The following is a 16,402-nucleotide window of genomic DNA, read 5'->3' on the forward strand; positions in this document are numbered from 1 at the left end:
TTACATTACTTGGACTTCTCCATTACACTGAAGTGCCTGTACGTTACGCACATAGTTACATAAGTTATGTAAAATATCAGAGAGCAAGATGAACAATGTAGTATTTGGTGGAATCTGAACTGCAGCACAAGGGAAACAGTGCTGGATAACAAGATGCTAGATTGGATAAACCCTGACTCTTATGCTCTTAGGGCAGTTATAATACTGCTGCTCCTCCCAGTGGCTTTCAGCTTACAGCATGGGTGGGGAACTTTTGGCCACCACCACCCCTCCACATATTCTGTTTGTTTACCTCTACCAATGAGCGTTCCCCACATCAAATGGGGTGCGAATTTTGCGTGGTCGCGAGTGGACCCATTGGATCACAGTGACAGCTCCTGGCAGTTGGCCTGGCATCGCCTTCCCCAGGTTGGGATACCTGTGGACTCCACCTACTCTAGCAGCCACCCAATCCCGGCTGGGGAGGTGTTGCCAGGGGGGTTGGCCAGGTAGAAGGAGGGATTATACAGTACACACAATAGAGCTTGAGTCATACCTGGGAAGCGGTCGTTGGATTCAGAGCTTCCCCACCCTCCACTCCCTCAATTGATGCTTACTTTGCAGGTTTAACCACCTTTTTTCCACAGCCACACAGGGACGCAGGCGCTGCTATGACAAGGTCGCTGTTAAAGGGCCGGAAAGGAATTTCCCTGCATTGGCAGGTTTCGCCTTTCCCGTAGCAATTCGTCACAACTTTGGCAGTTGCAGGCCTTGGGCGGAATCCTTTAGTCATTTACAGGATTGGGGGGCGTGGGGCGGTGACCCCCGCCCCCATTGCGGTGGCGATAACAGGGTTCCCATTAATGGGGTCTCAGGGTGAGGCATTGACCATATGCCCAGGGTCGTCACTGCCCTCCCCTTCCAGCGGCAGCAAACAAAGGTGGGTGGGCTATCTGCTTGAACATATGTTCTCCAGAATAGTCCACTCCCCACTCATGCTGGATAACCCTGAAGTTACCCAGAATGCCGGCTGGGGGGCTGGGAAGGATAACGCCCAATGCCCGAGCCAAGGTCTTCCTACATCTGAATATTAATAAAGTTGTGGCCAATTTAATCCCATGGAACATTGTCACACATCGTTATTTCCCTCAGGGGCTGCCCCGGGGTATGGGGGACTTCGCCTGGTCGTGCAAAAGAGTCTGCATTCTGAAATTTACATTCCCTCCTATTGTATTACTAAAGGGTCGCTGTAAGAAATCCATCTAATGTGGTGTTGTGGTCAGAATGCAGGCAGACCAGAGTTCAAACCCCGACTCATCTATGAAACTCACTGGGTGACCCTGGGCCAGTCACCATCTCTCAGCCTGATCTACGTTACTGGATTGTTGTGATGATGAAATGGGGGGTGGAAGAACCTTGAGTTCTTTGCATGAAAGATGGGATACAGATGTAATGATGGTTAACAACAACAACAACAAGAAGAAGAAGAACATTTTGCTACAACTGGCTGAATCTCTTCAAACTGATAATTTCTCACTGATGCATATGTTGGAAAATCTGTTTCGGGCTAAATAGGAGATCCTATTCAGCAAAAAAAAAAAAAGCCTTGCAAAGTAGCTGACCTTTTGTAAGACGCTCTGTCTTGTTCCAGCAGCTGAGGTTCTGTAGAGCTGATTTGTTCAAGAGCTGACAAAGCAAGCTCTTTGGAGGTGAGCTAAGGACCTGGGATGGGATGCAAAAGTCATTTGCTTTAATTGAGCAAACTTTGCTTTGATGGCTTTCTCTGTGCCAAAAAATTTGATGGTTTAAGGAAATGTTTACGAAGGTGAAACTTATCCATAATAAAGGTGAAGTTCGAACACCAGATTTTAGGAAAGTCTGCTTTACGGTCAGAAAGTCGCATGCCCAAAACATCCCGAACTCTCAGCTGCATGTCTGCAATTGCCTACCTGCAGTTTAACACAGGAGGTGAAGGCTCTATGTCAACACTACACAGATTCAAAACACTGTAATTGATTTACAGTAATCAATTAGGATGCGTGAAATAATTTGGGGAAATTAATTTTGGGTAAAGTTATTGGGAGGGGCGTTATCAGGGTTACTGTGTAGGATATTTAGGGAAATAAATTATTTTAATATTACTGTATTTAGAGGTGTTCCTGGCAGCAATGAATGGGAGTAATTAACACTAGGGGCTGAATTTATTTGGAAAGGAACTGTTAGGGGGTAATCCAGGGGTGAGTGCAGATTACTTGTTTGCAGACAGACATGGTTGTCTACATGCTTTATTTGTTATAATGAGGGGAAGCACCACTGTGTTGGAACTTTTGCTCCCAGTCCTTAAGAGAAATGACCTTTCCCAGCAAGCTCGGTTGAACATACTTCTGTGGACATACTTCTATGTCCTGGCAAGCAGGGTGGGTAAAAGTGGAAATGAGCAAATGACATGTTCTCTTGAAGGAAGTGAGGAACAAGGCGGTGAGATCTTGCTGCTTTACCGGTGGGACCCACAACAAACCTATATCCAATCCCATAGTACGAAACGACAAAAGCCAAGTATGAACAGCAAAGCGCAAAGATTGGAGAGTGAAAAATTAGCATCACATCCGAAGATCTCGCATCATCTGGGCCAGCAATTCATGTAAAAACTCAATCAGTCTCATACGTACGCTTCTTAATCACTAAACAGTTTTGCTCCCTTCTCCTAATCTAATTACCTATTGATCAAAGGCGTGATTTTCAGCATAAACAAGTGTCCACTTTGAAGTGGAAACGTGTTGACAACACCATTACCGTCCTCCACCTTCCTCGCCTAGCATCAGATTTATTGTCAGCTCTAAAACATTTCACAAAGTCAATTACCAAGTTTTTTAATTGTTTAGGGGGTTTTTTGTGCCTGAAAGATGCTGAAGAATGAAAGCAGATGTGCATCATGCCGGTGTGTTAGGGATTGCGATGGCATTCTAGGCTTTCCCATTCCCATTTATCCACAGCTACCTGTCCTTGGCATATCATTGCATTCTGCAAAACAGAATTTCATTCCACTAAGCCACTGCAGCATCCTTAGACCCAAATCCCTCATAACCAGAGGATTTAAGAGATTTGCATAGCCACCATTGCACCAGGGACTGTGGGGTCGAGCAACCTACCAGCCTGGTGATTAGCATTTCCAGAAGCCCAATAACCCCCACTTTCACTTTCAAAAGAATCATAGAATCATAGAGTTGGAAGAGACCACAGGGGCCATCCAGTCCAACCCCCTGCCAAGCAGGAAACACCATCAAAGCATTCCTGACGGATGGCTGTCAAGCCTCCGCTTAAAGACCTCCAAAGAAGGAGACTCCACCACACTCCTTGGCAGCAAATTCCACTGTCGGACAGCTCTTACTGTCAGGAAGTTCTTCCTAATGTTTAGGTGGAATCTTCTTTCTTGTAGTTTGAATCCATTGCCCTGTGTCCGCTTCTCTGGAGCAGCAGAAAACAACCTTTCTCCCTCCTCTATATGATATCCTTTTATATATTTGAACATGGCTATCATATCACCCCTTAACCTTCTCTTCTCCAGGCTAAACATATCCAGCTCCCTAAGCCGTTCCTCATTAGGCATTGTTTCCAGGCCTATGACCATTTTGGTTGCCCTCCTCTGGACACGTTCCAGCTTGTCAGTATCCTTCTTGAACTGTGGTGCCCAGAACTGGACACAGTATTCCAGGTGAGGTTTGACCAGAGTGGAATACAGTGGTACTATTACTTCCCTTGATCTAGATGCTATACTCCTATTGATGCAGCCCAGAGTTGGCTTTCAATCCACAGGCCCATGGTTAAGATACTGGAGGTGTGCTGCCAGTGTCTGCAGAAGTAACCAAACAAACCCCTTGTGTTGCACAAAGTACGTCAACGAATATCCAAGCAACACGGTGACCATGTACATACGCAATAAACAATCTTAATAGAATTTCTTCAAACCATAACAAATGCAACATGAAATCTTTAGTCTCAAAGTCTCTAAAAGTCTTTAAATGAAGAGAGGTACCAACACCGAACAGAGATTCCGGATATTGACTGCTGTTTTGTAGAATTCTTCCTCAGTGTGGTGGGAAGATATAGAATAGCTTCACAAACTGAAACTAAAATTTACACACAATGACCTGCATACACATATCACTTTACAAAAATTATAAACTGTAATACAAAGTGTAATGTAAAAGAGTACATACCCCATCTTGTTTAGATTGAATATATATGAATGAAAATATCAAATGCTGTGGAACAGTGCTCATGTAATGATGTAGTCACTGCTACTAACAATTAAAAAAAATCATATAAAGCCAACTCCAGTGTCTGCAGAAGACCTGGGCTTAAAGCAAAGACCCATATCTGAAACTGTATAGCAAGTCATACTGTTCCTCAGTACCACTGCCCCCTGTGTTGTTGTTGTTATTGCTGCTGCTGCTGCTGCTGCTGCTGTTGCTCTTGTTTCTATACAGTCCTTCATACAAGGATCACAGGAAAGCTTACAACATAAAAACGCAAAAAGACATAACAGAGAAACATAGAGTACCTCAGTAACTGTCTATCATGGCTGGCAGTGGTTTTCCAATATTTTAAGGAAAGAAATTATCTGGCCCCGAAACCAGAAATCCTTTAACTTGAGATGACAGGGACTGACCTTGGGAACTTCTCAACCCCTGTGCTGTGAGCCCTCTGCTCCGCTTTCCTCTAGAAAATGTAACAGTAAAGGAGATGGACCCCTACATTTACATATTCCCCTCTTCTCACTTGCTCCTACCCAAACAAACTAGCTTCCTTATTACCATCCGCTGAACCACCTCCAACAACATATTCTTCTAGATCAGGGGTCCTCAAACTTTTTCAGCAGGGGGCCGGTCTACTGTCCCTCAGACCTTGTGGGGGGGCGGACTATATTTTGAAGAAGAAGAACAAATGAATGGCAGCAGAGGGATGATGAGCGACGCGCGAAAGTGCTCCGGAGAGGGGCTGGCAGCAACAAAGCCCAGCCCCCTCCCTCCTCTAGGCAGGGCGGGGAGAAGTCAGGAGGGAGGGAGGAGGCGCCGCCGCGACCGTGTGAGGGAGAGGGAAGAAAGCAGGCACTGGCAATCCACACGGCGACTCCTGGACCGTCCGTGGGCTGGATTTAGAAGGCAATTGGACCTGATCCAGCTCACGGGCCTTAGTTTGCCAATCCATGTTCTGGATGGATGGATGGATGGATGGATATATTAGAGATGTGCATCAATCACAACAATCAATCTGGACTCTAATTTGGCACTTCTGAAAATGACTGCTTACCCCTTTCCCAGGTGGGTGGAGGTTGCAGCCGGTCGCATTTGGCTGGTCAGGGCACACGCTTGGGGAATTTCCCCAGCCAGCTGGGCGACAGGGCAGGCTTGCCCAACAAAAAGCTACATTTAAATGAACCAATCAGAGCCCCCCCCCCCAATTGGGCAAGCCAAATTCCAATTGCGAAAAACAAAGCTTTGTTCCTCCCCTATTCAATATTACGGGAAAATTAAAAATGTCTATACCTCCCCTTGCTTTTGACAGAAGTGGATAAAATTTGTGGGCATAATTGTCCCTTCTGTGTGCATAAAGCCTTCCAGACAAATAGGCCAGGGTTGTTGTTGTTGTTGTTTTGTGGGGGTACTTAAAATAAGGAGGTTATGACTTTCATAATTTTTTGCAGAATTGGGTGAATTTTTCAGGCATAGTAGCCTCTTCAGTGCGAAATTTGTTTGTATGAAAGTAGCATGCATAAGAGAGGTGCCCCTAGAAAGAAGCCAAAATTAATTACTCTTTATATATGAATTTATTGTGACAGGTGAACCTCCCCTGGAAAGGCTTTTGGTGTAGTCGGTTTGAAAAAATATCAAGCAGAATGCAATGTTTGGATTTTATCAGGACTGTGTTAAAATGGCGACTGCTGCAGTAAGGACTTTTGGATTCGGACTTAAGCAATACTTAAGTGTGTCAGGGGGAGCTGCAATTTATGGAAAAAGACTACGGACATAAAATCCACACAGAAAGGATTATTTTTGGATGTTTTATCTCGTTTGTTGGATCAACTCAATGGCCTGAAAGAAGAATGAAGGACAACATCAGAAAGGGAACCAAAGATATTGAACAGGACTATGGAAGGCAATGGAAAATCGACATTAAGACTCCTGGTAGTTTGAAGCATGGGAAGTCATATAAAATTAATAATTTGGCACTATATTTGGATTTATTTGGGTCATATTTATATGTAAAATTGGAATATTTGATGTGATAATTATAATAGGAAATTTAATAAAAATGATTTGGCAAACACAAGAGAGGTGCCCCTAGGTAAGAAATGTGCCCAACTCAGAATGGATGCAGGGGGTTTGTGATCAGTACCTTTAAAGTTTATTTTAGGTGGTACACTAAAAAGCTTTTGCTTCCCTCCCTGTGGCATACATTGTAGAAGTGCCCCTAGGAAAGCAAATGGTAAAGTTTCAGAAGGATAGGTGCAGGGGCTAGGGAGTAAGATTATTTTTTTAAATTTTAATTTAATTTTAATTTAATTTTATTTTTTTAATAAAAAAAATCAGGTTCAGGCCTGTTTTCTACGCAATCAGCAGCAGAAAACACAGAAATGAAATGCAAGGCTGAACTGACAGGAATTGATGTATGGACATTTAGCAGAGGCAGGACTTGAACATGTAGTACTTTTCAAGCAAGCACCACAAACAGAACTAGCAAAGAGAACAGAACACACAAGAACAAGGTGATATATTACTCCTTCCCTCCAAAGCACTGTAATTGGAGAGTCCTGTCAAATATCGTTTCCTCTGATTGGAAGCTAGGCTTGTTAGTCACAAAAGTGCTACCCCTTCCCCTGTTCCCCCACTCTGGCATTTTCATCACATGCCAAGCTTGGGAAGAAATGTTTGAGTTTTGGCAGACACACTGTTTGCAGTGGTTTTTTCAATGTCTAAATATCCAAGGCACCCATAAGAAGAAGAGTTTGGATTTGATATCCCACTTTATCACTACCCGAAGGAGTCTCAAAGCAGCTAACATTCTCCTTTCCCTTCCTCCCCCACAACAAACACTCTGTGAGGTGAGTGGGGCTGAGAGACTTCAGAGAAGTGTGACTAGCCCAAGGTCACCCAGCAGCTGCATGTGGAGGAGCGGGGATGCGAACCCGGTTCACCAAATTACGAGTCTACTGCTCTTAACCACTACACCACACTGGCATACATGAGGTCCCCGCCTCAGTTAGAGGTGCTTCAGAGAGATCCTGTTTCACCTCTGACAAGCCCCAAATATGTCTGAAACACCTTGTACCAGTTCAGGATTCATCCCACTTTGCTGCATACCCCCATATATTAAATTACACTTAATAGGCTTTTGTGCAGGTTTATGCATAAAATTACTCTCATTGCACATTCTTAATTCAGTTTGCAGATTCAGTCGGTCAACATGCAGACAACGGTGGCTGCAAATGGAGGAGAGGATGTCAAACTAGGCAAGAAAGGGACCCAAACATTTGTCCCTACTCTCCTCTTGGATCCCTAGACCAGGCTTCCTCAACCTCAGCCCTCCAGCTCTTTTTGGCCTACAACTCCCATGATCCCTAGCTAGCAGGACCAGTAGTCAGGGATGATGGGAATTGTAGTCTCAAAACATCTGGAGGGCCAAGGTTGAGGAAGCCTGCCCTAGAGCCATAAACACATGGCACAATGGACACCTGAACCGTGCTAGTTAAGTGTAAAGACTGTCAACATACTGTTGCCATTTCCTATTACAGCTGTCCTGCTAACCTCAAACTGTAACTCAGTTTTAATGCATTTGATTGTTACCTCGAAGCCCACAGATGATGGCTATTAGTCCAATTGAAGCAGATGTGCGTACGACATTTTTGTTCATCATTTTTGGCATTTGACAGGTGTAAGAGATCTAATCAAATTGTTCGTCAGACAAATTAATTGGGTGAGGAAGGGGGTCAGCAATTCAAAGCAAACCATGGGAGTGCACTTTCTTTTGCTCCAGAAAATAAAAATAAGCAACTGCTTGTGATGGGCAGCATCAAAGCAGCATTTGACAGCCAGCTACCCACCCATCATCTGTTGTTAAATTTGCTGGAAAGATGAATAAAAAGGGTTGTTGTTGTTGTTTTCTGCCCAACCCACCCTTTTAATCTTCAAGGGAAATATACTCAGGCTGGGAATATCATTTGCTAGGCCCTTTCAGGTAATAACATGTCTCATCAGATCTTCATCTGGGAAGAGAACAAACAGTTCCAGAAATTTGGGGACAATTCTTTCTATCCTCAGTGTTCTGAAATAAGATCAACAGAGCCACAGGGGTGATGGCTTGAGTGTTGCCACTACATCCAACCCAGTCAGGTTAAAAGCCCACTTGAAGGCCTGCTCTGTGAAGTCAACAGCACCTGCATCTGCACCTGTGGCAGGGCTGTGACTCAGTGCTACAGTGTATCCTTTGCGCTCAGAAGGTCCCAAAAGTTCAAGTCCCAGCAGCTCCCAGTAGGGTTGGAAACGACATCCTGTCTGAAGCACTGGAGAGCCACTTCCAGTCAGTGTAGACCAGGCTTCCTCAACCTCAGCCCTCCAGATGTTTTGAGACTACAATTCCCACCATCCCTGACCACTGGTCCTGCTAGCTAGGGATCATGGGAGTTGTAGGCCAAAAACATCTGGAGGGCCGAGGTGGAGCCAAGGCAGCAGTGGGTGGGACCTGACAATAGCTGCAGTTGGCTCTTCTGGCACAGAAGCCGAGCGCACAGAGCTTCTCAAAATGTTCTAAGCCATCACAGTTGCAGGAAGCAAAACAAAAACAAAAAGCAGCGTAATTACAAATCCCGAAGACCCGTTTTAGCAAATGCACATTTTGCTCTTGTTTCAGAAACGCTGATTAGTTATATTCCCTGGAGGAACTGCATTTGACGGTGCTTCAATCAGAGGCAGAGGGGTGCGAGGGCCTAATAAACTGGCACATCTGAATTGCAGATGCAGCTAGGAAGTTGCAAGACACACCTTGGGCAAAAAATTGTCTTCTTTTCTTTCTTTCTTTTTTTTAAAGAATAAAGCACACATTATCTTTCCACCTTCATGACCCTCCCCCAAAAGCCCTCTCTTAGTTGCTATCCCAGTGCTGGGAATCTGTAGCTCTCCAGATGTTGTTGTATTCCCATCAGCTCCAGCCAACATGGTCAGGGATGAAGACAGGAGCTGTAGTCCAGCAACATCTGGAAAGCCAGAGCTTTCCCATCCCAAGTCCAAGCCTATAACATTGGGCAAAAGATTCCTTCATTGCGGGGGTTTGGATTTGTGGTCCCTTCCAGCTCTACAATTCTATGCAGTTGATTCGAAGTCAACAGTAACCAGAAACATGGCGAATATGGGTTTATCTTATCAAAGGTTTCTTTTTTTAAAAAATCTTTATTTATTCAACTTCAAAACTTACAAAAACAACAAGAAAAAATAATTATCAACAAACATGAAAAGCCCAATACATAAAAATTGTATTTTTCCCTTATCCCACCCTCCCCACTCCCTCTCATCCATGCCTGATTTCCTTTACTCGAAATTCAATTTCTCTTTCCTAGTTGGGTTACCACTTTCAATATTATTATCCTATATCTTTTAATTTCTCTCTAATTTCCCCTGCATAATTTATTCCAAATTTGCCGAAATATCAATTCCAGAGCAGTGTACAATCATATAATCTTCCACTTCTACCCGTTCCTTTATTATTTCTTGGTTCGATCGGTCTCTAATGTTTGCCGTTATTTTTGCCATTTCCACCAATTCGCACATTTTATTTCTCCACTCTGATATCAAAGGTTTCCGTTACCCTCAAAATCATCCAGAAGCTTCTCTCTAGCAGAAGATGCTTAAAACAAAAGTCACCTTGGCATGTTGCTTCAGATGAAGTTTCGTTCCATGCAATCCCCGGCTTGTTTAAAAGTGAAAATGTCTAGTGGACCTTAAAGCATTGTCACTGAGTTGCAGTCAGAGAAGAAATTCCCAGTGAACCTCTATTTGTTTCCTCGCTCCCCTTCGGCCAAGTCCCTTAGACTCCCGGGTTCAGATTTCGGCTAACAAAAGACCTACTGATCGCAATCCCTGGACCAAAGAGATCACCAGCTAACTGCACCATCTAGCGGCATACCATTGGAAGGACACAGAAAGATGATTTCTGGAATAATAGCTTTTCCTTTCACATCACAATGCAGAGTCAATACACATTAGCCTAATCTCTGCAATTTGAATTGGCATCATATATGCAATGCAGAGGCACTAAAGCTAAGGCAACTGGTTTGCTTTAGGCATGTGGAAGATACTGATGACTAATTTATGAAGAGGCAGGGATGTCTCCATCCGTAGTTTGCTCTGGCACCCACTGAAAGCACCCTTCTGTATGCCAACTCTATCCAAATAACCTAAAAGCTACTGTTTCCTAAGAGTAATCTGATAAATGACTGGGTACCAGGGCCAAGCTGAAATGTTAAGGAGTCAAACCCAAATCTAGACCCAGGATGGGCACTTTCCAGCAAAATACTCCCTGCTTTTCATTGCTGGTGTCAGGGATAGAGGGACTACTTGGGAGGAGCAGGGAGAGAGAGAGAGGAGCAAGCTAGAGCTGGGAGAAAAGATAGCAATTCCTCCAGGGAAGGGGAGTCACTGGGTTATAGAGAACAGCCACCCATTATCTCCACAGATTCATCGCCCAGCTCAAGCCCCCGTCAGGAAACGTCTCCGGAAGAGGGGGAGATGTCAGGCTCCGGGGTGGCAGGGCAAAGACCAAGAGCAGTCAGTCTCAGACAGGAAGAGGAAAAGAGGGGGGGGGAAGGAGGAGGCGCCGACATCATTTTAGAGTGCAGAGCCGTTGGCTTTGTTGGCGCGGGTGCGAAAGCTCGCCACTCCGAGAAACTGAAACTAACTGAGCCGTCGTGCTCCAGAGACTCTGTAATTTCATTATGGACAATAAATAGTTTTAGCTTACCGGAAGGCTTGTCGTTACTCATGAGCAACATCAAAGGGAAGAGCAATCCCTGACAGCTGGAAAGGAAACAGGGACTTCAACTTGAACACAGTAGCGGACAAGGACAGCAGGACAGGCCTGCCAGTGGTGTGGTGGAGGAGGAAACAGGAAAAGGGAGCTCAGCTCTGCTGGAGCACCAAGGTAAATGACCTACCCTTTTAGCTCTGGCAAATGAATGAGATGAAGAGGCTTTTAAAGTTAGTTTGTGAGATAGGTCAGCATGCAGACAAATAACCAGAGGGCAGATACTTCTTTCCTTTTCTTTGATGGGGTTCCTGCTTCACACCAGCGGTTCCAATGGTAACACTTGTTTGCAGTATGACCTGCATTTCTAATGAAAATCTAAAAGTTGCATTTCAGATGATTGATTGTTAATGCTCACTGTGTTTTAGTTTGAGCCAGTGTAGGCAGAAGTTAGCTACCACTGAGTTCAATGTAGCTAACCTACAGGAAACTCTACACAGAACTTGCTGGAAGACTGATCCTAATTCATAGGGCATTGTATTCTGTATTTTGTGTGCCTGCAGATGCACACATCATAATGCGTCAACACAGTTGCCTGCATTCTTTGGTCCCTCCTTCAGAATGTGGTTGCGAGGGTTGCTCCCGCACATCGAAATGGACAGCGCTGCTGCATCGGTATGGCCTGGCCAATCCACAGGCCTCATGCTGACTGCCAATCACATGTAACGATGTTACGCACCCCTATTCCCTTCTATGACTAAAGAAACCTCTGAGACCTGGGCACCCACACAGACTCCTAGGTAACTTGCTAGCCTCAGAGCATGAGATCCCCAGTTCATGCTCTGGAGTTCTTCACAATAGGATATAAATGGTCAGGCTCTGTATTGCAATGTGGTAGGTACCCTTGGGCCAGTCAGCAGCTGGCCACCACTAGCCCAAGGGCAGGATGTGGTGGGGGCATAGCCAATTTCTCATGTTCTCCTGCCTTGCAGGAAACATTGTGGGCATTTAAACATTTCAGCTTTACAAACAGCACCTCACTAAGCTGGAAAAGTGTCTTACTTTGGGTTAAATGATCAGGGATGATGGGAACTGTACTCCAGTAGCATCTGAAGAGTCAAATGTTAGTCAGCCTTGCAGTTAGTGATAGAGGTAAAGATAAAGGACGGGTGGCGCTGTGGTTTAAACCACTGAGCCTCTTGGGCTTGCTGATCGGAAGGTCGGCGGTTCAAATCCCTACAAAGGAGTGAGCGCCCATTGCTCGGTCCCAGCTCCTGCCAACCTATCAGCTCGAAAGCACGCCAATGCGAGTAGATAAATGAATACTGCTGTGTCGGGAAGGTAAACAGCATTTCCATGCGCTCTGGTTTCCGTCACGGTGTTCTGTTGCACCAGAAGCAGTTTAGTCATGCTGGTCACATGACCTGGAAAGCTGTCTGTGGACAAACGCTGGCACCCACAGCCTGAAAGCGAGATCAGCACCACAACCCCATAGCCGCCTTTGACTGGACTTAACCATCCAGGGGTCCTTTAAATTTAATGATAGAAATGAAAGCAAATCTCCTGCTGTCTGAAGAAGCCACTCTACTATCCGAAGCTTGTAACACTTTTCATGTCATAAGCCTTTGAATTTTAATATATTTCATTTTGTTTTAGTGAATAGCCATGGGTAGGAAGGAGTATGTGATTCCTGTATTGCAGGGGTTAGACCTGATGTCCATTGGGGTCTTTTCCAACTCTACAATCCTGTGATGCTATGCTATGATCCCTCTTTTTTAAAAACCTCGTTTCACCCACAGCAACAGCAACCAGTTCAGTAAACAATGACCTGATGGTGGCAAACACAATTCTCTCTTTCACACGATTCCTAGAAATTTAGGAGCAACTTCTAGTCTGTGTCTACCACCTAGTCTGTGCAACTTCTAGTCTGTGTCTACCCGCCAAACCAAGGACTCGGTCGATTATTATCTGTCAATATAAATACTTCATTTATCTAGCAACAAGGACAAGCAAGGATTGAGCCAGCACTGTGAAAACAGGGGGTGGGGGGTGGGATCAATTGCCTTCCAGTTATGCTTATCCACTCTTTAAAAGCTGATACATGGAATTATTCCCTTCTTCAGCAAAACTCTCCCAGCTCCGATGCAGCTTCAATACAAGCCTGTTGCACCAAGATCTGTTGCACATCAGCGCTAACCTTTTCGACAACGGCGGACGTGCCGAGAATTAAACGGTTGCCAAAGGGTACGATTTGCACAAAGGCACATCAAGCAACAGCTTAAGACAAGGAGGCACCTGCAGCTTTTAAAAATCCAGTTACTTCTCTCACTCTCTCTGTCTTTTATTTCGTTTGTTTTTGTTTGGAAAGCTCAGAAGTTGCCATGGAGAAGCGTTACTGACCTTCAGAGGCGAGATGTGCGATTGCAGGACGTATCCGTGGACATTTTCTATCTGCGATAAATTCTTTTCAGAAACGTGAACTAGTTCTGGCCCTCTCACTTCGTGAGTTAAGCGAGGTAATGTATGGTCGTGTGGAGCATCCTCATCTTGGTAGCGATACTTCTGAGAGGCAAAAGGGGGGGAGGGAGAATATTAAGGAACTGTGAAATAGGGATGGGTGAATCTGCCAGCTTTGGCTTCTGACAGTTTCTCATTTTTGCCTTCTTACGTTCAGTTCAGTTCTCCACATTTCCACATTGGCTTGCTATTTGTTTTTATTTATTTAAAAAAAGAACAAATCCACAAATCTCTCCTTATACACACATTTTTGCATGGACTTGGCCTAAAGTACACATTTTTATGAAGCGATTTCCCCCTGACACAATGCATTTTTTGCATGTTATTTTCACCAATGTATGATTTATTTATGTTTTAAATCACATCTCAACCTAGTATATGCAGCATTGTACGGCTGGAGAACCGTATTGCAAAATTCAGAAGTGTATGGATTTTGAAAGGTGGCTGCTTTTTTGACCACACATTTTCAGAAAGTGCAGATTAGGTAAGTTCACCTTCAAATGTGAATTGAACCGAGTATCTCCATCAACCCTAGTGTGAATTTTACATTCTGAATTGTGACCTTCTTAAGGAGAAGACAAATGTGGTTAGGACCAAAAACACCTTCTGAGCTCCATGTTGGTACAAGCAAATTCAGGATTTTTTAAACAAAATATATTAACATGAATTTCTTGAATCAGCTTTCAGTGGGAAGATACGGGAGCTGCCTTATTTCAAACCAGACCCATTGGTCCATCTAGTTCAGGAGCTCCTGGGGATTTCAGGTGAGATTCTCTCTCAACCTTTTCTGGAGATGCCACGGATGGAAACTGGGGGCTTTCTGCATGCCAGGGAGGAGGAGGAGGAGGAGGAGTAGGAGGAGGAGGAGGAGGGGAGGAGGAGTTTGGATTTGATATCCCGCTTTATCACTACCCAAAGGAGTCTCAAAGCGGCTAACATTCTCCTTTCCCTTCCTCCCCCACAACAAACACTCTGTGAGGTGAGTGGGGCTGAGAGACTTCAGAGAAGTGTGACTAGCCCAAGGTCACCCAGCAGCTGCATGTGGAGGAGCAGGGACGCGAACCCGGTTCACCAAATTACGAGTCTACCGCTCTTAACCACTACTCCTCACTGGCACAGAGGCTCTGCGACTGAACTATGACCCTTCCGCAATAATTTAACTGCATTCAACAGGGTCGTTGTTGTTTATTAAGCAGTTTCATGAGCCATATGGGGAATGCTTTTGGGGTACGGAGCTGAGAGTTAAAGAGAAAGCCTGTGAGGTGGAAGGATCCCGAGTAGTGCTTCATAATTTGTTTGTAATGTTATGGCTGCTTTAGGAGCTCCTGACTGAAAACCAGGAGCTGAAGATTAAGTGACCACAGAATTCTCTTCTTAGAACAGCACATTTCCTGTCCCCATGATGGATGACAAATGACTATTACAGCCGTACCTTGGTTGTCGAATCCATTCCAGAAGTCCGTTCGACTTCTGAAAACGTTTGAAAACCAAGGCGCGGCTTCTGATTGGCTGCAGGAGCTTCCTGCACTCAATCGGAAGCATAGGAAGCAGCGTCAGCTGTTTGGGTTCCAAAGAACGTTTGCAAACCACAACACTCACTTCCAGGTTTGCGGAGTTCGGGAGCCAAAACGCATGAGTACCAAGGCGTTCGAGAACCAAGGTATGACTGTAGTTTCAATGGAGCACCAAATTCAGAAGCATAATCCCAGAATTAGGCCGTTGCCTTCCTTTTCTGATCACTGGGCTTAGAATAATAGAATCATAGAGTTGGAAGAGACCACAAGGGCCATCTAGTCCAACCCCCTGCCAAGCAGGAAACACCATCAAAGCATTCCTGACAGATGGCTGTCAAGCCTCTGTTTAAAGACCTCCAAAGAAGGAGACTCCACCACACTCCTTGGGCTTGCTTGAGGCTTATGGCTGGCAACTATTAGCAGCAAGACGCTTGTCTGAATGGACCTTTGATCTGATCCTGCAAAATTCTTCTTCTATTAAATGTCCCAGTGTGTCTTTAAGGCTGCACAAAAATTGCAATGTCCTCCTGCCTACTTTCCACTTTCACTCTACCTCAGTGCAGTTGAAGCTTCGAAACACAAGATGGCAGAACAACCATCGTGTTGAAGGGTGTCTACGGTTGGCCTGATTCGATTCTATAAATAAAAGCCTGGTGAGCTAGGAAGGTAGAATCAGTACAAGCCCTGCCTGCAATAAACCTTGGATTGACTTCTTATTATTATTTCCACTAGCTCAATGGGTATGTGCTTGTGGGTGTGGGTGTTTGTATTTTAAAGGCTGCGGCTTCTTCAATAAAAGCACTTTATGTGAGCAGTCCATCATATTTGGAGGCAGCCGAAAGAATTCTAACAACACATTAGAAGCGTCTAGTGTGATTGCACCGCTGTGATTCTAATTGATTTCCCTGAAAGTTAGCATCATCGAAGTTGGATCAGTTCTGTGGACCTTCCAGAACCAACACCTCAACTTTTGCCCCCTACCAAAGCCCTACAGTAGCAGGATATGTCCCAAGTATTTCATCGTGTTATAAGAAAAAACTGCTCCTTTTCCCTTTTGGGGTAATAATAATAATAATAATAATAATAATAATAATAATAATAATATAATTTTATTTCTATATCCAAAGGTCTCAGGGTGGTTCACATTAAAATCGGGGCAGTTCACATTAAGAGCCAGTATAGAGTCTTTATGTAGGTTCTCTATCGGTAGGAGAAAATAACAGAGGCCAACCAGAGAATATTGAGAAGGAAAGCAGCTAGTAAGCCTGATCTTTATTAAACTGTTGCAACAGGATGCTCACCCCCCCACCTTTGAAGGAGGGAGGAGGAACCCAGAAAATTGGTGTGCAAGCTCTTACATAGACTTTTGAAACTGCCCA

General features: G+C 44.5%; 1 protein-coding gene across 17 annotated transcripts in view; it reads right to left on the minus strand.

Annotated features, from left to right (window-relative positions):
• DLG2 (discs large MAGUK scaffold protein 2) overlaps positions 1 to 16,402 on the minus strand; it is an 834,734-nt gene that overhangs the window by 384,988 nt on the left and 433,344 nt on the right. For 11 of the 17 annotated variants that reach the window (XM_033146043.1, XM_033146050.1, XM_033146048.1 and 8 more), the window contains one exon: positions 13,393 to 13,554. The exons of 3 other annotated variants lie outside the window; for them this stretch is intronic. In XM_033146043.1, coding sequence (XP_033001934.1) covers positions 13,393 to 13,554 — 162 coding nt within the window. The remainder of the gene's footprint in view (positions 1 to 13,392; positions 13,555 to 16,402) is intronic. 3 more of the 17 variants (XM_033146060.1, XM_033146061.1, XM_033146056.1) reach the window with 1 other exon arrangement.

This window comes from Lacerta agilis, chromosome 4 (assembly GCF_009819535.1).
Source record: "Lacerta agilis isolate rLacAgi1 chromosome 4, rLacAgi1.pri, whole genome shotgun sequence".
Taxonomy (NCBI): Eukaryota; Metazoa; Chordata; class Lepidosauria; order Squamata; family Lacertidae; genus Lacerta; species Lacerta agilis.